At 41.5% G+C, this 24,610-nt stretch overlaps 1 protein-coding gene across 2 annotated transcripts in view; it reads right to left on the minus strand.

Moving 5' to 3' along the window:
* ATP7B (ATPase copper transporting beta) overlaps positions 1-21,747 on the minus strand; it is a 40,371-nt gene extending 18,624 nt beyond the window's left edge. The window contains exons 1-3 of one of the 2 annotated variants that reach the window (XM_030949573.1): positions 21,682-21,747; positions 2,719-3,946; positions 908-1,144 (exon numbers count right to left, since the gene is read on the minus strand). In XM_030949573.1, coding sequence (XP_030805433.1) covers positions 908-1,144; positions 2,719-3,946; positions 21,682-21,732 — 1,516 coding nt within the window. In that variant the 5' untranslated portion in view covers positions 21,733-21,747. Of the gene's footprint in view, positions 1-907; positions 1,145-2,718; positions 3,947-10,779; positions 11,029-21,681 lie in introns of those variants that run through there. The other variant, XM_030949564.1, reaches the window with a different exon arrangement.
* Between the last annotated feature and the right edge of the window lie 2,863 nt (positions 21,748-24,610).

Below are 24,610 nucleotides of genomic sequence, written 5' to 3' on the forward strand. Positions count from 1 at the left end.
ACCCAGCCACACTGTTTCCCTTTAGCAATGAGAGGAATTGCAAGATTTACACGGGGAAGGAGGTGAGTTTTGCTGTGACCTAATGAGACAAAAAGGATGTTTGGAAGTAACCTTTACATCCACTGCAGAAAGATCTGCCCTAGACTATTTTCGAATGAGCTCTACAGCACAATGCTATATCTTTTAATTTTCCTGTTCTTCACCCCTCATTTTTTTAAATAAATAAAAATCCCACAGAAATCTAGATTAAAATTGAAAATCAAAACACAAAGATCACAAGGCAAAAAAAATTCTTTTGAAGAGCTAATGCTTTTTTGATTTCTAAATCAAGGCAATGAGACCACCACTAGGAGACTGAGGAGAGAGTAATCGATAAGCAAAACCCCCCAAAGGCGTGCTGACACAAATGAAATCAGACGTTGCTAAGGCTCATCTGTTAATCTTCTACATGGCCAGAGCAAAGGCAGCCTCAGCCTGCAGCCTTCTAGACCAGTAAACACCACTGTGCCTAAGCTCACCCTGGCAGTGGAGCCATACATTTGTTTGCACCTGCTTGTGCAAATATGCCCGAGCATGCCCGAGCTCTCAATGGCTCTGGAGGAGATGGATTGCTTTGTAAACCAACAAGGCCCTGAAAACTAAATGACAACCATTTCTCTGTTCTTGTCTTCAGATGTATTTGAATTTTTTATCACTTTACAACCTGCTAGAAGTATGTTCATCATGTTTGCCCACCAGTGCAATAAGATAGTTAAACAGTGACATGGTTACGTTAGCACTAAGACTGAGCATTAAGTCTAACTTCCAGATGTTGTATGACAGCCCCTTCTTTTAATCTCATAGAACACCTTTTCCATCCCATCATCCCTTATCATTAGACTCATTATAGGAATCTTGAATTTATTACCATCTTCTTTCTGCAAATTTCTTTCAATGGTAGACACACACGATGCACAGGTCATGCCTGTGATCTGTAAAACACACTTTTCTTCTATGGCTCCACTGAGCTGGTTTGACCCATCAGGGTGAGGACTGTCTAGAAGAGCATCTGGGGAATTGCCATGGTGAGGAGGCTCTGAAGCTTGAGACTGCACAGCAGCTTTGCTGCCATCAGGCTGGCACCTGTGTTCTCCAGGGGCGGTGTCTGGAATAAATGCACGATACACTGAGCTCTCCACAGGGTGACTGGATGACGCAAAAGTACAAACAAGTCACATTTATCAACCACACAAACACTCACAGTTGTTTAGAAGGTGACACAATAACCTTGGTCTCTATATGGAAATAATATAGGTTGTTACTATGCTTATAAAAATACATATTCACCAGTGCCACTTGCATGACCATCTAACTCTACAGAACTAGCTTTCCACATTCAGATGGCAAATGATTCCTTCCAATTTCAATGCCTAGAGCTGTCAGCTACCTCCACTTGATAAAGATATATTGGTCTCTAGAGGCTCCTTATCCAGCACAGTAAATGTAGTCCAGTCACATCAACTCTGTCATTGTTGCCATCTATTCAGGACTCATATCACTTCATCTCAAACAAGGAAAACAACAAGTTTCTCAACAGGTTTCTCTTTATGGCACAGTATTCATGCTGACAGTACTGCAAAACTGTACTGTTTACTTCCAACACTAATTGGAAGCACTCCAGAGACCTGAACACAAACAGGCCTCTTGCAAACATTTTTATTATTTGCCAGATATTGAACAGACACACAACAGCTCCAGATGTGTTCACAAACTACCTCCCTTGGGCAGAGGTTTGTGTAAAGGAGCAGGAGTTGTTTCCAAACATGTTAAACACAGGGGGGTCCCTCCTTTTCCAGATGGAGTTGGCACTCTCCCACCAACAAATTATAAGCCAAACAAATTATAATTAACCACCACATACAGGCCCCTCCTAATTTGTAGTAGTACCACAGATTCAGAGGGATTGGACCCATGACAGAAGCGAATAGGATGTGGTTTTTTTGTGATCAAACTACTTAATTTCAGGTAAACTGCATCAGGTATTTCAAAGCAAATATGTTTGGTTGAAGCAGGTGAAAATTGCTACATTCAAAATTTGTGAGAGAGGACTTTGTGCATCAAAACAACTTTTCAAACATTGAGCACATGTACAAAATGCATACACTGATGCAACTGACATGCAAAAGCAGCTGTTCCCCCCAAAGAGTATCTTCATTTTGCCACTTAACTTGCTTAAAGCAAGGTTTAGTGAAGTAAGGCAGGCAAAAATACTGAAGAAATAAAAGTCAAAGGCTAAAGACACTAAAAAGAGGTTTTAGCTAGGTAAAAAGTGGTTTTAAATGAAAGATACTTAATGAAGTTTGTAAGTTTTAGTACTCTGGAACATAAATATAAACATTTGGTTTGATAGATCTACTTACAGCAGCCTGTAGGCATGGGAGGAAACCTACTTAAGGGGGTAAGGGGATGGAGCTATTTGAAAGGCTCTGTACCTCAGGCCTTTGGCTTCATAATGTAACTCAGCTCTTACACCCACTGCTGCAATTATTAAGGGCTGAAACAAGGAGCCTTACAGCTGAAACCTCTCTCCCTTGCTAAGTGAGGTCGGATCACACCAGGTATTCAGAAGAGACAATGTCAATGCGATGCTTTAAGGGTTTCTCTCCAGAAAGGAATCTCAATGCAGACTTTGCATGACCCACCTTGGCACACTACCCACAGAAGAAAAAACACTGTTACCTGTCAGCACAGAGGCATCAAATCCCATATCTTCTATGGCAGCTCTTAATTCTTCTCCACTAGTGACAGCTGGATCATAGTGTATGGTCCCAGTACTGCCAGCTAGAGAAACTGCTACATTCTGCACCCCCTGCCTCTGTGATACGGCCCCTTCTATGGACTGTACACAAGAATGGCAGGTCATGCCATCAATCTTAATAACAGCCACATGTGTCATGCCTTGTGGCGGCTGTCTGACGACATTGTATGTGAAAGCACCTGAGGAAGATGCTGCTTTATTTGCTTCTGAACCACTAAGGAGGCTTACTTTAAAGTTTCCAGGTGGAAGGGATTCGATAGCTTGCTGGAAAGCTGACAGGGTGATTAAATCAGGGCTGTACTGTACCACAGCACATTTATGCTCCAAAGACACTTTAATACTTTTTATGCCAGGAAGATCTGATATATTTCCTTCGATGTTTCTGACACAGGACTTGCAGTGCATGCCCTCTATCTGTACAGTCACTGTTGCTGTGCTACCCATCTTGGGGACCAGCAGGTCCAGCCCATCACTATCAAGGCTTGCAGGTGTCTCCCTGGGGTTTGCATTCTGCAAGCGCTGGAGATCAAGGGCACCCAGCTTCAAAGGGGCTGATTTACTTTTAATGGTGCAGTCATACCCCAGGTCACTGATGTGTCTCTTGAGGTCATCAGGCTGAATGATGTAAGGATGGTAAACAATAATTGCTTCTTGGTTATCAAGTGACACCTTGATTTTTGCCACTCCATGCAGTTTCCTAATCTTTCCTTCAATGTTGGTGACACAGGACTGGCAGGTCATGCCTTCTACCCGAAGCTTAGCTACTGCTTCTTTCAAGCTTGGAAAATTTACAGTTGCTGTTGTCAACTTCTCTTCTGCTATGTTGGCGTCAAAGCCCATATCCAGAATTTCCTGGCAAATCTGTTCAGGGCTTATTTCCGACTGCCGATACTTGATAACAGCATTGTTCTGTTCAAGGGAGACTTTAATTCTCAAAATGCCCTTCACCTTGGAAATTCGGCCTTCTATCGACTGCACACATGATTGGCAAGTCATTCCCACAATGTTGAGTACCACAATATGCTCTTGGGAAGGTGGAGAGGGCATGGTTTCAGAGCTCGCCTCATAGCCCATGTTGTCAAAAGCAAAATTATGTTTCATTGTAGGCTTCAGCTCACAGCCAGGAGGAGAATCAATGTTGGACAAAGCCTAAGGAGAAAGTAGAAAAGTAAAAATAAATACATGTATCCTCAGCCCTATAAAAGCAACAATAGTCTTCATATGCTCTCAAGCACATACTAGAAGTGCTCTCAAGTTAGTCTGTATGGCCAAAACCCTTTCCAACATTATTTTACACTTTGAATATATTACCAGTGAGTTATGCCCATGATGATGAATCACGCTTCTGACAGTGTCTGGAGCAGCAATTTAGAAAATACTGACTAGGGATATAAAAGCAGAATTGACTCAATATTCCTACCCCAACCAAGTAATTTAAAACTTGAGTTCTCTGCAGCCACAGGACACTTCCATCACACAGCCTGAGCTGCTCTTCAGAGCACAGTCACTGGCACAGGGGATCACAGTAGAGAGTGTGCTGACTGCCTCTCCAAAAAGGTCATAAACTGGTCCAGTTTCGCCAACCTGCTATTTCCCAGGAGGAGTTCAAACCAAAACAAAGAAAACCAAAAAGCCCAAGAAAACAGAATCATGACTTTTCCAGAAGCCTGAAACAAGTTGGCGCAGGGAGGGTCAGCTGCATGTTATTTGAAGAGGTATTTGCACATACATAAAGGCCTGGGCTCTCTGCATTTAATATATAATGCTTTGAACCTGAAATCTGTATCTAACAAAGACCTTGAAAGACACAGAACTGTAAGCAGATATTTCACTATGGTTTAATTTTATTTACCTACTTGTGAGGCACCTAGGACTATAAATTGTGCTACAGTAACTCACTGATTTCATCCAACACCGATTTTCAGGATGGCCAGTACTGAAATAGGCCAGCCAGAAGTGATCTCTCAGTCAGATCACAGCCTCTGCAATACTGGAACTCTACAGCTGAATGCACTCAATTCAGCTGAAAATGAATTTTTTTTTTTTTTAAAGTGCCAATGCTTCTTACAGAACAAGTATTGAGAGCTCCAGTTGCTGGAGCCATGTGATGAGAAAGATTGAAAAGGGCAGGGGCAAGTCCTAGATTGTCAGATTTCACGGAAAGAACATGAAAATTCATGTCCATGATTTAAGGCAACTTGAAATACTAGAGATCTAGATGAAAGCTGCTAGGATAAATCTATTTTCTTGCCTGCAAAGCCTTGGGCTCTCTGACATTCAATAAAACACCTGATGCTGGGCATTACTGCAGGGAGAGCCTGGAGAAGGGCCCACTGGATCACTCTTAGTATTGCAGATCCTGCTCCTATGACCCACAAGAAAACTTTCTCAATACCACAGCATGGATGAGAAGCATTTAGGCTGCTTAGTAACACTAGACTGCATCCAGTTCATTTGATGCAGTATTCTAAATTCATTAACTTGATTTTGTCTCACGCTTAGACAGCTTGGGAATAATGAGGTCTGGGGCCACAAAAACAGCAAAAACTTATACAAAAAATTTGCTTTCAGACTTTTCTATGCTGTATTTGTTAGAACAGGAGGAGGAATGAGCAAGTTCAACTCTTCAAGATTATGGTGCAGCCCCTCAACTATGCTGACAGCAAACTCTCTCTCCTGCTCCCCCTCTTCTGCTTGGCCTCATGGCTGCACTCCAGGGATGCTGGGGAAGAGTCAGAGGAATATTTTAGACCTGGCATCCCCTTTTGCTTCCTTCTCCCATCGGCCTGGCAGCACCCAGGACACTGCTCTCCTTGCATTTCCCCTCCCATAAGTTAGTGAAATTCCCAGCATATATGGAAATGTGCCCCAAGCACCTCCCTTCAAAACAAAGCATTAACAGTTAATCAGACTTCCCTGAGAAAGTGGTGCCTGGTTTAAGCACCGCACAAAGACAACAAGGACACCCCCATTCTTGTGTCCTCCTATTGTTGTGACTTCCCACAATTTGAAATAATAACCTGGCCATGTGTATGGGAAAAAAACCCTTCTGAAAACAGTCTTCCATCCACCACATTTCAAACGTGGCCTAAACTCAAACTCGCATTGATTGTAAATTCTGCCTGAAGAAGCGTTAGGTGGATATTGTCTGTCATCCCCTCTTCCCTGTCCCCAGTCCCCCAAGGACACTGCTCACAGTGGCCTGCTCTTATCAAAAACACCCGGTGCAATCTGTGTGGCAGTCACAGAAGCTCACCCTGTGCATGTACTTTGGCTTGCAGGACAAAGGTATTTTGCCTTCTGCATCCTTTGGTGAAACAGAGTATGAATGGAGGAGATGAGCATTCTCCACTCCCTGCTTCACTGTCTGTCTGGCCACCACTTGCAGATGAAACTCTGGAACCATCACAGGCCTTATGTCCGCCACTGTGTTCCCTCCCCTCGCCATGCTCACTGTCTCAGTTTTCCAAGGTACCCCATGACATAAAAGCAATTCAAATTAATCATGTAAAAAGATTAGAGGGTATTTCTCATTATCCAGTCTTTTGAAAAACATAAAAGCAAGGACTGATTTCACTATTTCAATGCATTGTAAGCCACAGAAACTTCAAAACTTGGACACTGGTTTTTGTTTTGCATAAAAAGCTATCCCAACATTCAGAAGAATTGGCAAAAATATTTTGTTTGCTACTTGTTGAAAACAGATGTTTATGATCTGCAGGAGAAAAATCCTTGCACACAAATTTTTAAATGACAAGTCAAAAATAGAGAGGGGATGTGGATATAAGAAAACTAAAAAGCTTCTTTCCCTTAAAAAAAACCCACACAAGTGCCAAAACATTAAAGAATCTACCCCCAAAACCAAGAAATGTGCACAGGTACAAAGTATTTACAAAGCCTTTAGTACTGTTTATAACAGATTAAAAAAAAAAAAAAAAAAAAAAAAAAAAACCAGAAACAGAATAGGCAGAAATACATACATGTGTGTATTTGCAAGAAGGGTGTTTCTACACCAGACAAGAGGAAAACAGCAGATTATGTAAGGACACAAAGATGAGGCATACAGAAATGTGACCATAGTTTTCCTCAGGCATATGCTGGGTCTCAGAAAAGGGTTTCCTCATACCAGCTGACACCCACACATAAAATGGCATCTATGAGGCTGTATGGTAATTCAGAGACACTACCTGCAAGAGGATCAGGGAAGCAATCACCACCAAAAATGCCCAAAAAGGTGCTTGGGAGTCTCAGGCATTGCCCCTTCTGCTCTTTCTCTGCCCAGAGAGAAATATGAACAAAATAATGGAAATGGATCTGACTCAACATCCAGAAGGGAATGTGTGAAAGAACTGGCTGTAGTTACTCTTTTGTCTCCACACCAAAGGAGAATGGCTTTCTCTTAAGGGTAGGTATACACCAAGTCTGTTTGCTCTACCAGCCTCATGCATATTTTTACGGTATCTATGTGAAGAATATGCAAATAATTACACGTGAAATGATGCCAATTCTTTCCCTCCTTTGTTCTGCATGTAAAAGTTGGAACTGAAAGCACACAGCAGAGTGAGTCCCTACTCTGAAAGCTAAGAAACCTGACACAAAGAAGTTATGAAAATCATATGAACAGTACAAAAGAATTGAAGAAATCTGAGAAATCATTGACAAAGAATCAGTAGTAGACAGAGACAGCTTTAAAGAAAGCACAGGTACTGGCTGGAAAACACTTGCATCAACAGGAGAGCTCTGAACCAGAGCCAAGATGAGTTGCAAATGTGCAGGAGTGTGACACCTGAAGCCCAAGTCCCAGTATGAGGATTTCAAAGCAAGAAACAAGGCATGAAGATCAACCCCTCATATCCCAGACAGGAGCTGTAGCACTCATGCCTGTCCTGGGGCAACGCAGGGCTTGGGAACAGCTGGAAGAGGCAGAAGCTCATGCTCTCCTTTCGCACTGCCTCTAGACAGCAGGAAGAAGATCATCCAGCAGGAATATGCCCTGGGGCTGGACTAACTTTTTGTGAAAGCATGGAGGTAGAGCAGGACAGGGAGATGCTGCTGGATTGGAAGCACCAAGTCTCAAGCCCTGGTTTGGCACAGAGCTCTTGGCATCATAGCATCCAGAGTTCATGGCAGGTTCATTCGGGAAAGGTTGTCCTAGCCCACAGGACTATGGGGTATGGAGTATGGCTGGTGGGGCAAACCCACCCCATTGAGGGCTTTGAGGCCTTAGAGGCATCACGCTGACCCACAGTGCCCCAAAACAGGCACCTTATTTTGGATATTCCCTTTCAAATATGCAAAGGCTGAGAGTTCAAGCAGTGAAGGGATACATAATAAATCTGAGGGGAAAAACAACTGAACTCAGAAAAAACCCCAAAGACACGGAAACCATGGCACTGGGTAAGACCCCCACACATGCACAAATGGTGAACCATGTCTTGAGAATGGATGCAATGCTATGGCTGTGAACTCCACAAGGTTTGTGCCTTCCTTGGCTTCACAGCCCAGCCACCAGACACCCCTGGCTGAGTCCCCATGCCCTCCATTGATGTGTTTCATGGTCACCTCATGGGGTGGCCTGTCACCAGGAAAGCCATCCCTCTACCCATTTCCCCTTCCCAAGACATGCAGCCACCTCCAAAATGCTAGTATAACACCCCTGGTCTCTGCAGCACAAGGCTGAGGTTGTGACAGGCACACTCCACAGCTCCCTGAGCATCACCCACACCAAGATCCAGCACAGCACTGCTCCTCTCTGCTCATCCAGCAAGGCTCTCTCCCTTCTCTGGCACTGCTCTCCTTCCCTCCTTTGCCTGGCCTGCAGGGATGGCAACTTTCACATCCTAAAACTCAAGCACCACGCTCCTCAAAGTGATGCCAGGCAATCAGCCAGGGAGGAGATGGGGCCTGGCCCACTCAGCACCTCCCCCTCTGCCTCTCCCTGCCTGCTCATCCACAAATGCAGGAGGTCACTGCACCTCTCATCCACTATGTCCTGAAGTTTTGGGCTGCTCTATTCCCTGTACCTCTGTGGGCTGAAATCAATTATTGCCCTCTTACCTTTGAGCGCACAACTGCTGAAGAATTCTCTTATCTGTGTTTTACCTTCCCTACTTCCTTCTTTCACAACTGCCTGATTCATGGCTTTGGATTCAGGCAGCAGCAGCACACAACTGAAAAGCCACACACTAATAATTAAACGCTTCAGAAGTTTCCCAGTTTATTATAGGCAGACAGTGAACAACAAAATGAGGGCAGAGAAGCTACAAAAACATCAAAGGTCACGAGTCTTCAATTTTTTGCCAGTAACAGCAGCACTCTGGCACACAGAGTAGCCAGAAATTCAATCCTCATCCTCCTTAACATTTTTCAGTGCATCTCATCAGAGCATATTGTTTAAATGTATTAGATCATAACCATTGTTCCTTCTCCCCTTGTCTCCCGAATGAAGATTAACAAATGTCAGTAGCTACTATATTCAGTAACTACTTACAACACAATTTGTTATTTTTCAAACAGTTCCTGAGTCTTAAACGAGGGAAAAAACACCTTCCAAACCTGAATATCAAGATTCAATGAGATTATTACTACAAAGCGGCCTTTATAAGGCTTTTGTCTCCAAAATACTAACTTGATTTACTAATGCTTCTGCCAAGGGACTGCTATTTCCCACCTGGGATCAGGCTTCCCTAACAGTACAGATGATAGGGAAAGATTTAGGCAGATGAAGCCAGTTTTACTGAAATGACACCTACACTGTAGTCAACAAACCTCAGAGACCTTAACAAGCACTTTTAAATTAAAGGGAGCTGTGTAAACCAAGTCTGGTTTATGGGAAAGGGAAAAAGCTTGCTGTAAACAAAATGTTTCTAATTTAGAATTAAAACAAGACAAACCTCTTTGTGATGTTCTTCACAGCACCAGTACAAGCAGTATATATATCCCAGTGAACTGAATACAGAGAAGAGATCTTTTGGTAGAACAAAGTCATTTATGTCACGGCTGTTTTCTTGCAAACATTTATAATACAAGAAGCAACTCGAGGCAGAAAAAGACTTCAGGTATATTTGGTCTCTTCTGGCTGTTATTTCACTCCAGTCTGACACTACTTGAACCATTCTAAGCATACCCAGTTTCAAAGAACATGAACACACAGAATCACAGAACATTCTGAGTTGGAAGGGACCCACAAGGATCATCAAGTCCAATTCTTCAGCAAATGGCTCATGCAGGAAGCAAATCTATCACCTTGGCATTATTAGTACCATGCTCCAACCAACTGAGCTTTGTTCTGACAGTTTCTTTTCCTTAAATATTCACAATATCCACTGATCCAAACTACATTAGTCCAGTGTACATATATTTTAAACAGCAAAACTCTTTTAAAAGAATAAACCTCATCATGTTTCTTTCACCACTGATCTTTCTAAGTCTCTTCACCACAGCAGTTAATCTCCAAAAATACCACAGTTATATACAATGCTGAATTTTCTTAAAAGTTGCACAGATGTATTTATCAAGAGCTTACTAGCACCCACTTACTAGATATAAATAAACTACTTACCTACAATAAGGACTTTTTAATATTTCTGAATTTCTGTTACTGCAAACTAGTATGAGCTTCTTCAAACTCCTGGAGCAATTGGAGTTCAAAAGGAGAAATACTATTATGTTTCCTTCCTAAGAATCACCACTCTGTATTATTAGAGGTGGAGCTAAAACAATGCTCATTAGCTTCTACAGCATAAGTCATCATTAACAACTCGTTTCAAAGATTATTTTCAGAGGATCCCCAGAGGATTTTGCATTTGTACTGCTTGTTATGGGGCTGGCATCCATGCTGGGGATCGTGACAATTTAGATGAAGAAGGTTTAACCTCCTTTAATATACAACCCATGCAACAACATGCTTTGTTTTAAATTCACCAGTTCAGAAACACCACTTCCCTCCCTACATGCACACATACACACACACACACACTGACCTGCCTTTCATCTGTACTGACTTCTGTCATGCCCATGGAGTAACTCTGCGAAAGTTTCTCTTCTTTCTGCAAGTTACTGCTTGCTTTTGGCGGAGATGCCATCTTGGACTTTTCACCAATAATCAGTAGTTCAGGCACATCACGAGCTGCCTGCTGCTTATGAATAGACAGCAAGGATATGTTTCTGTCGTTTAAAGTAGCTAAGTAGGACAGTTCCTTTTTCATTTTATTGTCCAGTTTTCTCTCCATTATTTTTCTGGACTTTAAATATTGCAAAGCCAAAAAAAAGTTTCACGAGAGCAGTTATTTGTTGTCCTCTAAGCCACGCTTCTTTCAGCTACATTTACAACAGCTGGAAGAGTTCTGCCCGTCTAATCCATGTGCTTATTAGGCATTCATCAAGAAATCCCAGATGCAACCTGTGATCCTTACATAGGCTCTTGCTGCACTCAGCTACCTGCTCTCCCTGCCAGTTCAAATGTTTCCCACCAATTGGCATCCCTTGTGCTTTCCCAACTGCGTCCGGCACTGCTGATCTCTGCACACGGCGTAGCAGCAGGCTCAGCCAAGGCTGCCTTTCACAAGCTGCTCAAACATGACCTGTGTGCAGCAGCCAGCATGTAACCAGCCCACACAGACAGGCATCCTTGTGGCCATGTGCACAATCACAGCTCCTGCACAGGGAAAATGCTGTTTCAGTTCCTCCTATGAAATTATCGGGGGTTTCTGGGATAAAATGAAGTCCCTTCTAACACGGAAAATATGCCCACGATTACCTAATTAGATAAGGCTCCTAGACCAAAGGTCTTTCATTAATTCAGGGCACAAGAACATTCATTCTTTGTACCAAGAGGGAAAACAAAAGAGTGAGTACAATATTTACACTTTCTAAAATGTGCCTCTTCACCATCAGCAGGCTTTGCTAAAAGCCAATGAACCAAACAAAATTAAATGAGCAATTAATGCCAGAAAGGCAAGAAATAAAATATATTCTCCTCAAATTCTCTGGGCAACAGCAGGAACATCTAATTTAGACAGCCAGGCACACAAGAGGTACCACCACTAGAAATGCCTTGAGCCAAGCCTGAATATATTTCTTTGGGATTGCCCAGAGCAAATTCACAGCACAATGCTAATGCAGTAAGGGGGATCGCCTGTTCCCAGGTCCAAAGTAGTGCAGTCCACTTCTGAAGGCACTGCTGAACAGGGCCATGCATTTATGCATTCATAAGATTTATAAAATATAACAGATGTTATTATTTATTTATTAGCAATTTCCACCCTCCCTGCCTGTGTGGTGACATCACTGCACATGCAAGCCTTAAAACAATTGTTCTAAATTTAATCAGAATCTCTTGGACTTGCTGGAAAAAGTAACAAATTTATTCCTATGCATAGGTTAGCACACAGGATCAAAACCTTGGCATATCTCTGTTGTGTCATGAAAACCTGAGGGATAAATGACAGACACTCCACTTGACAAAAGAATTAGTGTAATGTTTATAATTTCTATAATGTGCCTCTTTACCATCAGCTAGCTTTACCAAAAAGCAATGACAAGAAAAATTCAGATTCTTCTTACTTCTGAAGGCAGAGGTACACCCCTCACACCCCCGTCACACAGAGACTGGTCCAGAAAGCCACCGTGCAGGACATTAGCATCCTAGCTTGCCTCCCTGTCATAACTTCCCCACAATTATGGATCCTCAGTTTTTGGGAAAAGAAGGTCTTCTGCCGGGGAAGCGAAACTCCAAATACTGCTGCAGCACTATTCTGCTATTCTGCATCAGTGTCTTAATATTTTTAAAAAATTTACACTATTAAACTTTTTTAAAGGGCTATTCTGAAAACATTTTGAGAAATGGGCCTTCTAAAAAGAATTACTACAAAGTGTCTGTGTTTGTTCTGCATTTATCAAATCAATTAGAGCCACAACTGATTTCAGTTCAAACACTTTACTGAAAAAGAAAATCATGCTAAAGGTGAAATAATTTCAGGAATTTCTGATTTTAACTGGTTTTGAAATGAGCAATTGAAAATTATACAATTTGACTTACGTGAAAAATTTCAGTAAAACGTATTTAAATACCAAAGCTAAGTCTACATACTAAATACATATATAAAGTTAAAAACTAATAGTCATCCTTCTAAAACAAACCAGGCTTCCCATCCCAAATCAAAGATATTCAGAAATTCAGCTCTGTGTTCTAATTCCAAATAATGGCAATTCCAAATTCTTGATTTTCTAAGGGAACTGGAATTCCATCAATAAAGCATATATTTGATCCACTCATCTCTGACAGTATCTTTGCTATTAAAAATATTCCAAACCCTACTGACCATGTTTCTGCAGGTAACTAATATTCAAAAATATACTGTAGTGAAAAAGAATGTAAAAACAACTTAGTGTTGTTTTTTTTTTCTTAATTTCAGGTTCACCAGCAAAGCTCAGCTTAGACTGACAGAATAACAAGATGTTGAATAAGTATCTTCTCTCCAAGTTCCCTCAATCATCCTTTTTCCCCCCACAACTTCTGAGCAACCCTAAGAGAAAAAGCTGTTTATTTCTAATAGCATGGAGAGAAATTCTTGCTTAGAGGCCTACAGCCCCTTTGCCTTCAGCAGAGTCCTGAATACTGATTTGGAGATAGAGAAGAAACACATGAAGTTGTGCTTTGAGCACATTCAGTTTACAAGATATTTACCCACATTAAAAAGAAGGATTTGGCTGGGGGGAAAAGAAAAGCTTGCTATAGTTCTTCAGACAAAAGGGACATAAGATAAATTTTAACCACTTTAAGTACCTAATTTAGCTGTGGGCTGGAGCAGAGCAGGGGCAAAAGAAACCTGTGCAGCTGACAGTCTTGAGCAGCTCTTGGAGAAGAGGCACCAGTCACAAAGCAGAAACCACAGAGAATCTTTTAATGCTAAGTAATTCCTATTTACATTAATACACAGCACTGAAAGCTCAGAGGTTCTGCCCCAGCTCAATCACTGCACAACTCTCTTATGGTTCAGGAGACACTTTAGGAAGGGATCCAATATTGGCATCTCAAGGCTGGCAATGTCTGCCAGGGAAGTGAGGCAGATGCTTGGAATTAACCTCTGTGATTGGCTGCTGCTGCTGCACTCCAACAGACTGCTACTGGTTTCCAAATTATTTTCTCCATTCTATCTCAAGTAATTGCCTCTTTAGAGTCTAAGCTAATTGTGTCAGCTGCAGAGTGAGGGTGAACATTTAACTTTAGGCTGAAATAGGAAAGGCAATATTGCCCTTCTCATCTGATAGCAGTACCACTTTGATTTAAGGCTGGACTTGGCAGAGCTTAGGATTTTCACCAGAAGGAATCATTCTGGCTTGGTAGTATGAAATTCAGATGGCGAATAGAAAACATGCCTGCTGCCTTCACAGCTCTCTGCTATAGTGTTTGGTAACGGTGTTTACATTTTTAAGTCAGAAAACACAGGACATTCCAAGAAAATTAAATCCCTTTGATTTAAAGGCTCAAAGCTGATCAAACATGGGTTTTCCCCTTTATTTTACCTGCATTATCAGACTACATGATAAACATAAAAGAATAATGTGTTCTCATGTAAATTTTGTTTCCCAGGTGTATTCGTCCTTGGCTTTACAGGATACCCTGGCCTGCGTCTAATCCCTCTGCTTCTGTAACTAACCACAGAAAGCATCTTAAATAGTCTTAACAATGCCTTGAAAGATGAGATGCTTGGGTTGAAGGGAAAAAATGGGGACTGGGAGGTTAGGGGGTCATATTTCTTTAATCTGTGTGGGGAAAAAGATGAAAAACAAAGTTCAGTGAGAAGGAGCACATGCGTTGGTCATAGCTCACCAGGCACAAAGTGCTGCACACTTAGGAGCAGAAACACTGCAGGAGCTTGATGTATCACTCTAAGAGAGGCATGAAACAAAGGGTGGAGCAGCACAGAGGTGTTGTGGTCATTCCCTGTTTAAGACAGTGCAGCTAACAGGAACTAAGCTACAGGAATGACCCAAATGGTGAGCAAAAGCTGACTTTTGCTTCACTAACTCAAAATACATATTATTTTTCATGCCTCTGCACATGCTAACAGACTAAAACCTGCTTTAAACATGGAATGACATCAACTTTATTTCTTCCCTTCTTCCCCACCTTCAAAGGAAACAATATAGATATAGCTTAAGTGGGGCAGGAGGCTAAAGGAGACTCCACCTTTGTGAATGCCTAAGAAGTAGGATTCGAGCACTCAGCCATACTGAGTCCTTCTTTGGGAAATTTAAAAAGCAATCTTGTATTTGTGATCATACTTTAGCCCCAAAGTAAATCTGGCAAGTTATTGTCTTTGTCACCAGCTGTATTATTCATATTTTGTGTATTCACACATGCTTCTCAGATGGTGTATTTATCACCAGCAATACAGTAAGAATCTGCATTTCTGTTGCTCAGTAAATGACACTATCTTGTACTTGGCCATGAGAGTTAGTGAATGCCATGAGACTTCAGATCTGGCTGCAAAAGCCCATTGGGCACAACCAGACTTAGGGTGAATTGCACTGTTTGTACATCTGTAACCACAATGCTTCTCACTGAGCACACGTGGACTTGCAAAATCACATTGGCTCTGCATTTCTGATGCTTAGATCTGAACTGGCTATCACTCAGCTGTTCCAAGTCCCTGTGATTCCTGAGATCCAGCTGTACTGAAAGGGGGTTATTTTGTGCCAAATCTCCTTCCTCTTAATGCAACAGAAAAGTTAGCCTTACTCTTAAGGCAACAATCCATCAGAGAGACAAAAGGAACAAGTTCCATTATGTGCACTTCATGTCAGTGCAAAGAGGGATGTATTGGAATTAATACACCATCCTAGAAATCCAGTCTGCCTTTGAATGTTAATCATTTTCCTGCTCTCCTCTTCAGACATTATTTTAAAGCACCAAAATACAATCACGTAATCATCACAAAATTCAATCATACAATCATCACCAAAATACAATGAAGCACACAAACAATGATACGAGGCTAAACCACAAGCCATTTCATATTTGACAGTATTTTGAGTTATTCCTAATTTGTCCTCAGGATGCAGTCAGCTAAAATGTTTGAATTCCTGCCCCCTTTCCCAATCTTAGCAGAGTTAGATTGTATTTGGTTTTAACATATACAATTCAAGTGCAGGAAATTGAGCATTTAGATTAAAAAAAAAGGGAGAAGGCGGAAGTAAAGTAAAAACTCATAGTAATGTCACAAACAACAGTGCTGGCAACTCACAGGTATCAACAAATTGCTTAAACATTGTTTGAGAGTGAACCTGGGAAAAACCCAGTCCTTGTGTGAAACTCCTCTGTCAGGGCCCTCTTTACATGAAAAGGGAAGTAGACAGTAAAGGTATCCACTTTCTCTTCAAACAAAACCCTGTGCTTTCTCCACAATCCTTTTTCAGTCGTACTAAGCAACACAAGCCTCCCATTCCCCCATGAATCAATCAGTCACACCTGAAAGTTCAGTGGAAGCTCGGTCATATTCATGGTACAGAACTATGTCCTTTATTCTCCTAACTGACATGCTTCTTACTGAACACAAAAAAAGGGCCATACCTCATTTTTATTGAAGAAGCAACAAAACCGTCTCTTTACCTACATTTGCACCTAGTTTTGAGCCACAAAATCAGAAAGAACTCTTTGGCCATAGTCAAAAGAAAACTGGCAGCAACCAGATACACAAGTGTTTGTATAGCAAAAATAGTATAGATATTTCTATTAACAGATGAAGAAGCATGATCTTTACTTCTCACATTATAAGGAAAATAAGAAACTACAGAAATCTGAAATACGAGGAAACAAATTCCTACCTGCTATGATTAAAATTGCTTAAGAGTTGATGACCTAATTTCAAATCAAATCTGCTCAGACTTTGGCTTCAGTTTTTCAGGAAGCAGACTCAATCTTCTCCAAATATTTAAAAAAGGTTTGTTTGCTCAAAACCAGCAAAACTCAAGGAAGTCCCTTGTTTGTAACAGGGCCCCAAAACACGTACTGATCTTTTTCATTCCACAGCCTTTCGTATGATCGCAAATTGTGTGGACTTGGTACTTTGTCTGCTTTTAGAAGTGTTGGTTTCATTATGATAATTTCTGTTATCTGTTTATACTGCAGAAATTTATTTTCAAGACCTGGAAACCATAAGGCTGATCTTATTATCACACAAAAGGGCACACCTTTTGGGTCAAGGTTTAAGTGCAAAGAACAATTGCAATCTGCATGAATTAATTTGAGTCAAGATTTCCACTACTGCTTATGTACCAAGCAGTTTAAGAAGGCTGGCAGAACTTGTCAGGCAGTGCCACAACAAACCCAGGATTTTTACTTGTGTTTCCAACTTAATTTTTGGATCTTGTCCACGATTTGCTCTTGTTCAAAGCTGGTTTTGTCTCACGAAGTTTGTGCAAAAGCCTTTTAGAATTCCATGCAGAGAAAAGGGACCTGCATTTTATCCACTCTAACAGCAATATTTAAAATACAACTTGAGAATGAGTAATATTACAAAAGTAACTATTTTAAAAGGCTAATTTGAGAAAACAGAGCTATTACTTGTAAACTAATATTTGCTGTCCACATTTAGAAATAAGAAATAATTACTGCTACTTCTGCATAAAATTTTTAAATTTCTCAGTATTTGTTGTAGTATTTAAAAAATATCTCCTACACTTACTTTTATTCTATAAAGTGATAAGTCTCTGAATTGTGTTTTAAGTAAATAAGAGGATTGATTTTTTAAAATTATTATTTTTTTTCCCAAAGTAAGCAGCCATTCACCCTGTAGCAGGCAAACTAATACAATGTGGCACCTGGTACTATGTAAACAGCATAAAGCACATCATATTTGTAAGCTATACCAAAAAAGAAAAAAAAAAAAAAAAAAAAAACCAAAACCAAACAAAGCACAAACCCAGAAACTGGTAACTCTGATTTAAGCTTGTATTTCAGGTTCTATGGCCAGTCAACCACTCAGCCTCTGAATTAAAGAAAAAAAAAGACAAAACAGTATCTTGTGTTTGCATTACAGATGCCACATCTAAAATACAAACATACTGTCTTTGTTAGGGCAGGCTAGATACGTAAAGGCAAGACCAAATTCAGTTTCTCCCAACAATGATTTCTGTTTACCTCAGACTGGCAGGAACCACCTACATACACAGAGAGGAGTTTCCAGAAACTCCCAAATCCCTCAAGAAGCTTGAAAGCTGCACTCCTTACCACAGTACCTGGGCTCCTCCAACACAGTGCCGTGAGCAAAGTCCTGTCTGCTTTCTCGGTGGTCCAGGCAAAATTCTGTCTGGGAAGAAGGGTTTCCACTTTTTGTTTGGTTATTTTACTTCCTTTTCCCCTGCTCTCTCTGTGGACTGGTTGCAATTATTGGGTAGAAAAAAGGAGGACGGTGTTAGAGCCCTCTCTGTGGTCTCACTCCTGCAGAGAGCACAATCTCTCAGGTGACCCTTTGTCACAGGGCTCAGGTACAGCTCTGCCAGGCTGGCATGAGAGCCCTTCTCACCTGCCTTACACCTCCTGCCCTTTTGGACTGTGCCAACACGTGCTGCCAAGACAAGGTGACTGTCCTTCCACGAGCGAGCAAACCACAGCACTGCTCACACGTCTCTGAGCTCAGCACCACCACACTCATGGTGGGACTGAAGGGACACGAGGGGCAGCAGCCAGGGCCTCCCCAAATACAGGGCTGCCCTTAGGTGCATCTTTCTTCCCAATTTAGAGAGGGAAGATGTGCCAGCTTTCTAGCTGACCTGCTCTGACACAGCAGGCAAGAAGTGAGCAGGTGAATCTCTGCTGAGAACATGGAGTAGAGGCTTTTCTGTTTCCATTTGTCAGAGTTCAACATTGTAACATATGTGAGCTACTGTTTAGCTAACTTACATTTCTACAAAAGTCCCGTCAATTATTTCCTATCCAGGGCTAATATACAAGAGTGCGCTGTCCAGGTCTAATATCTCCCATAAACTGACAGTTAACTCTCAGCAAGAAACAATTTCTATCGGTGGAAAAAGACATACTTCAAATAACCATGAAAGTTAAGTAGAACTTGTCTGGATAGAGATATACTGATTCACTGCATAGCCTTACAGAAGCTAAGAGAAATAAAAAATAAAAATGAAAATACATTTGCTGTCATTGGTTTTTGTTTGGTTTTTTTTTATGTTTGTTTGGTTTTTTTCTGTTGAAACACCTGATAATTCCCCACTGAATAAAGTCACTGGCAGCCTGCACTAATTCGGTAAGAATTCAGGTACAAATGTCAGAACTAAAGCAACAGTCAGGGATTAAAGTATCAACGCAGGAAACTGCTCCTAATTTTATGCAATCTCTTCCACACAAACAGTTGCTTTGAAGAACATCTAAGGCAAATGGCAATACAGAGTAAACCTCTTTCTTATTACAAGTATAAAAATACTGTAATATAAATAAATAAATAATAAATAAAATATCTGAAATATTTAACACCCGGATTGAAATACAGTTAAAATCCTAGTTTCAAATGCAAACATGTTGTCTCAGGCTGTTTCCTGTGACATACACACTGGCTCATCACGACTCAAACTCCCTGTAAAAACAGCATTCATTTATTGCATGAGGACACAGGAGAAACTGGAGACATCTGACTCCTAAAGAAAGAGTTCCTGGAAGCCTGAGGCTGTGAGAAAAGGAAAACACAAAAAAGCTTTCTAACTCTGAAACTCAGTTTATTCAGCTTTCAGCAATACTCTCATTTCCAGAGGTCACGTCAGTCTGTTCTCTAGGCAAAGAAGGTTTCTTCCAAGGACACATTTAGCCAAAATTAATGTATTCCACAGCTCCGCATAAAAAAAGGTACCAACTGTGGGAGTTGCTGAGCAACCATCTGAGATTTATTAACTCAATTCCTGGAAAGCATAGATGTTAGCCATGGAAATTCAGGCTTGATTCATTTACCATTCCCCCCTGGTACCTCTGCTTATTGAAAGAAAAGGTAGTACAGCAGGGAACTACTTTTAAGCAGCCCTGGTTTGCCCCTAAAAGAGAATCTTTGATTGAATCTACTTTATGGGAAAATCACCAACTTTTCAAGCCTCCTTCATCCTTAGAATAGAAATAAGTCAGAGGAGGTGATGAGGCACAGCATCCACAACTCTCATGCCTGGACTAGAAACAGTCTCCAACTCCCTTCTGTTCTGCTCTGCTTCCTAATCAGTGCCAAGGAGCCAGACACGAGCACAGAATGCAAATCCTGCTTCATCCTGGCTCCATGTGAAACAACTTGGATTTTCATTTGAATAGCACTCTTCCTTGCTTCCTGAATCAGGCAGAGAGGCACACACAAACACATATGGCAAAATGCATTTTGAACAAGCCAGTGCGTGGAGTGGAGTGATCAGGCTATGTGAACCTTTTAAAGTTTGAAAAGGGAAGCACCTCACTCAGTAAAAAAAATCCCAGTAAAGTTTTACAGTTCCCTGAGGACTTTCATAGTTGGCCTGAGCAGGTGTTAAGGTATGACGGTGAAAGAGGTGGTCTTTCATGATCCCTTTCATGTTCAAATTATGTTGTATTGCACTAAATAGTTTATTTAGTTGTTGCTTGCACTGGCTGATGGGAAAATTTGTACTGAGTATGTTATATCACAGAGATTGTTATTCCCCCTTTCTCATCACATGGTCTCTCCCCCATGCACCCCCGTGCTACACACCTGGTGGTCTGTTCCTTGGTTACCCCTCCCCTCACCCCTCCCCAAGGGTATCCCATTGGCCGCGGTCCTCTTTCCCCGCCCCCATCCCTCAGGTATAAAACTCCCCTGCAGGGGTGGTATGGCCTCTTTTCTACCTGGGTGGTCAGCGCCACCAGAAGTGTCCTGTCCCAAGCCAATAAACACGCTACTTGTCCCCTCCTAGAGAAGAGCACTTCTCGTCTCCTACTTTCTGTCCGTGCAAGACTGTGTGGGCTTGGGTTCGAGCTAGCTGGCTTGGACCCATACAAAGCCCAGGACACGCGGATTATTGCAAAATTAGGCACAGATGGCCACAGATACATTACTATCTATCTGCAGAGAGGAGAATGAAAAGCAAAAATGCCTTGGGTCTGCTGTCACAAACCCTCAAAAATGGTCCCTAGCTCCTCAGGAATCAAAAGCTTCCACCTGAAAAAGCTGCGACTTAGGATGAGTGCAAATATTCTTTTGCAAGTTCAGTGATGTTATCATTAGGGTACATCATTTGCCATCTCATTTCTGCCAGTGCTCCAAGTTGCTTGAAAACATTTCCTTCAGCCACCCATAAAAATGGCAGATGTTTAGAATCCATGGGAGTTTAAAACACTGTCACAATCTACAGGAACTGATCTGTTTTCCTTCATGGTCCTTACCCAACAGGGACAATTTGTGTGCAAATAATCGTCTGTTAATCAAAAGATACAGGTTCAACCTGTATAAATTGCCTGGTGATACAAATAAACATGCTTTATGGGCTCTCCTGCAAATATAACTTGTAGATACAGGCCGCTTAATTCTACATTCTTTCTGCCAAAAAAAAACCAAAACAGAGCAGCTTTTGCTCACATGAACACCTATGCCCTAGAACGTGCAACTCAGAATTAAGAATGACAGTGAAAAAGAAATTACTAGAATTGCTTATATTTGACAACTTCAGTATTACAAGATATCACTAAAAACAACCTCATAGTGTTTTTCCCTAAGTATATCAATGCCACAATTCCTTGCCAATGCCTGAGGTTTGCTTCACAAATATTTAGCATAGAACTGGTGCAACTTTATTTCTGCTCCTGTTACTATGCAATGAAGAGTAAATGTACTGTAATGTTCAACAGCCTATCACAAGACACATAGAAAAGTGAAAAAACTTACTCTGTATATGAATGATCTGAGATTCCGCCTACTAAAAACAGTCCCAGGCATTTTCACAGTTCAGACAGCAGCCCTGAACAAGAGACTTGGTGCTGCACAGTGAATATTTCTGAAAGTAACTAACTGTACAAGAAAGTATAACAGACCACATGACTGTCATATGAATATCCTTGCACAATTTTAATCCAGTTTTTTTCTATTATTACTTGCCAGCGGTTTTATCTTACTAAGTTACTCATACATGGACTACTCAGCAAGAATGAGACTTACAAAAATATACTTTAAAACTGTCTCAAATGTGTTGCAGGCATGGGGAGAGCACACAGTGAGTGGATTCTGCTATTTATTCTACTCTTCACTTTAAAAGGCCTGTTTGCATGGGCTTTCTTTAGAGTAAGGAGCTTAATAAACAAAGCAATTGAAATAGGGCCAAAAAAGCTTACAGAGGCAACAAAAGATTAAAAACTTGGTACATCTCTGGGAAGGTGAAAACAAAACTGACTTCATAATAAGGCTAGTTTACTTTTGCTGGCATGTCAGCCTTGTGCAATTTCTACAGACAAGGTTTTGAATAGCATTCTCACTGCTGGAGTGGGAGCACCACAGAGAGCTCATCACTGTTCCTGCTAAAGTTCTTGTCAGTACCCTAAATGCATGCATGCAATATCCTCTGCTACATATGAATGAAGGTGGGGAAGTCGTGGAGTGCTGATGACTCAATTAATTAGCCTGTGTTGGACGTTCACATATTAAAGGTAAGCTTTGCAGTCTGCAAGTCTGTCAGCACACAGGTTTCATACTGCTCACATCAGCAGCTGAAAACTCTGTGAATAATGAAAAGGTAACAGAAGAACTTTGAAAGTATTAATACATCTGGTTTTAATTACTGCTAGAGGGACTATGAAAAAACCAAACATCTAAGATGATTAAGGGTGTGGGACAATTTTTCTGTGAGGAAAGGCTGAGGGAACTGGGATTGTTCAAGCCTTGACAAAGCTTGACAAGGCCTTCAGTGTGTGAAGGGAGGGTGAAAAGAGGAGCTGGGCTCTTTTAACTGGGGCCCGGTGACAGGGCCAGAGTCAATGGGCACAAACTGAAACATGGAAAGTTCCCTCTGAACATCAGGAAACACTTCTTCGTTGGGAGGGTGACCAAGGACTGGCACAGGTTACACAGGGAGGTTGTGCAGTGTCCATCCTTGGAGGTATTCAAAATTCATCTGGACTCAGTCCTAAACAATCTGCTCTAGGTATTCACTTTGGGCAGTGGGGCTGGAGAAGATGGCCTCCGGAGGCCACAGAGTCATAGAAAGGTTTGGGTTGGAAGGGCATTAAAGATCATTTAACTCCAACCCCTCCACTGTGGTCAAGGATGCTACCCACTACATCAGGTTGTTCAGGGCCCATCCAACCTGGCCTTGAACACTTCCAGGGATGGAAAACCCAGAATTTCTCCGGGTAGCCTGTTGCACCCTCACAGTAAGGAATTTCTTTCTAACATGTAATCTGAATCCCTCCTCTTTTAATTTAAAACTGTTTTCCCTTGTCCTATTTACATCTGTCCATGTAAAAAGTCAACCTCCCTCTTTTTTTATAAGCTCTCTTTAAGTGCTGGAAGGCTGCAATGAGGTCTCCCTGGAGTCTTCTCTTCTTCATCATGAACAGCCCCAACATTCTTAGCCTGTCTTCATAGCAGAGACGTTCCAGACCTCTGACCATCTTCATGGCCCTCCACTGGACTTGCTCCAACAAGCCTTTTCTGTGTTGAAGACCCTAGAGCAGGATGCAGCACTCCAGGTGGGGTCTCACCAGAGTGGAGCAGAGAAGCAGGATTCCCTCCCTCGCTCTGCTGGCCACAGTGTTTTTGATGCTGCCCAGGATGCTCTTGGCCTTCTGCACTGCAATTGAACATTGTCAGCTCCTCTGCAGCTTTTTGTCCATGAGAACCCCTAAGTCCTTCGCTGCAGGGCTTCTCTCAATGAGCTCTTCTACTCTGTACTCATGTCTGGGATTACCCCAATCCAGGTGCAGCACCTAGACATTGAGCCATTGACCACAACTCTCAGGCTGCATCCATCCCACCAATTCCTCCCCACCTCAGATATTCTGTGATTCCATGAATCATAAATTATTAGAGGTGAGAAAACTGACACTCCCATCATGCAAATTTCTCCCTAAACGAGCAAGTGAAACTCAAAATCCAGGTGTGTAGGTATCTCCCTCATTAATTAGTCTTCTTGCTTCCAGGAGCTCTTGACCATTATTACTTAATCTTAATCTTAATTAAAACTGTGATTTTAATTAAGCAGGCTGTGACCTGCTGTCCTTCAGCTTCTTGAAGACTTGGTGTAAAATCATACCTTCCAAGGGAGTGACCATGGATTCCTTTCCAAGTCAGTGAGGAGAAGCATAAATTTCATCATCTAAAACAGTTTGGACTTCCTGTTACCTAGAATAACTTCCCTGTTCCTTCGAACTCTGAACTCAGACAATAATCTTCAAATGTTGAAGAAAGGTGTTTTGAGTTCAGAGATGTAAATCCAGCAGAGATCTATTCTGTAAACAATACACCTGCTTTTAAGGGAACTGCTCTGTCAGGGAAGAGGAAGAAGATTAAGGGAGAGACACCAATACCTGTTGCATCCTCTTTATGAGAGCTGTTGGTTCAGAAATGCAATGTTAGGCCATGCTTGTTGGACATGCCATAAACCTCTTCCAAATTACCTGCTTACACAGAGACATCCTCGTAAAACCCACAGTCAGTAGTACTTAGGACAGACAAAATATTTAAATAAAACATCAGTAAAACAACCAATAAATTTCTGAGTTTCCACATTTCCAGTTTCACCCCCCAGGCTGAGTCCTGCTAAATGGAAAACTCAATCCAGGCAGGTCAGAACCAAATAACCATCATTTAAGCTGGACTTTTC

The sequence above is a fragment of the Camarhynchus parvulus genome, chromosome 1 (assembly GCF_901933205.1).
Source record: "Camarhynchus parvulus chromosome 1, STF_HiC, whole genome shotgun sequence".
NCBI lineage: Eukaryota > Metazoa > Chordata > Aves > Passeriformes > Thraupidae > Camarhynchus > Camarhynchus parvulus.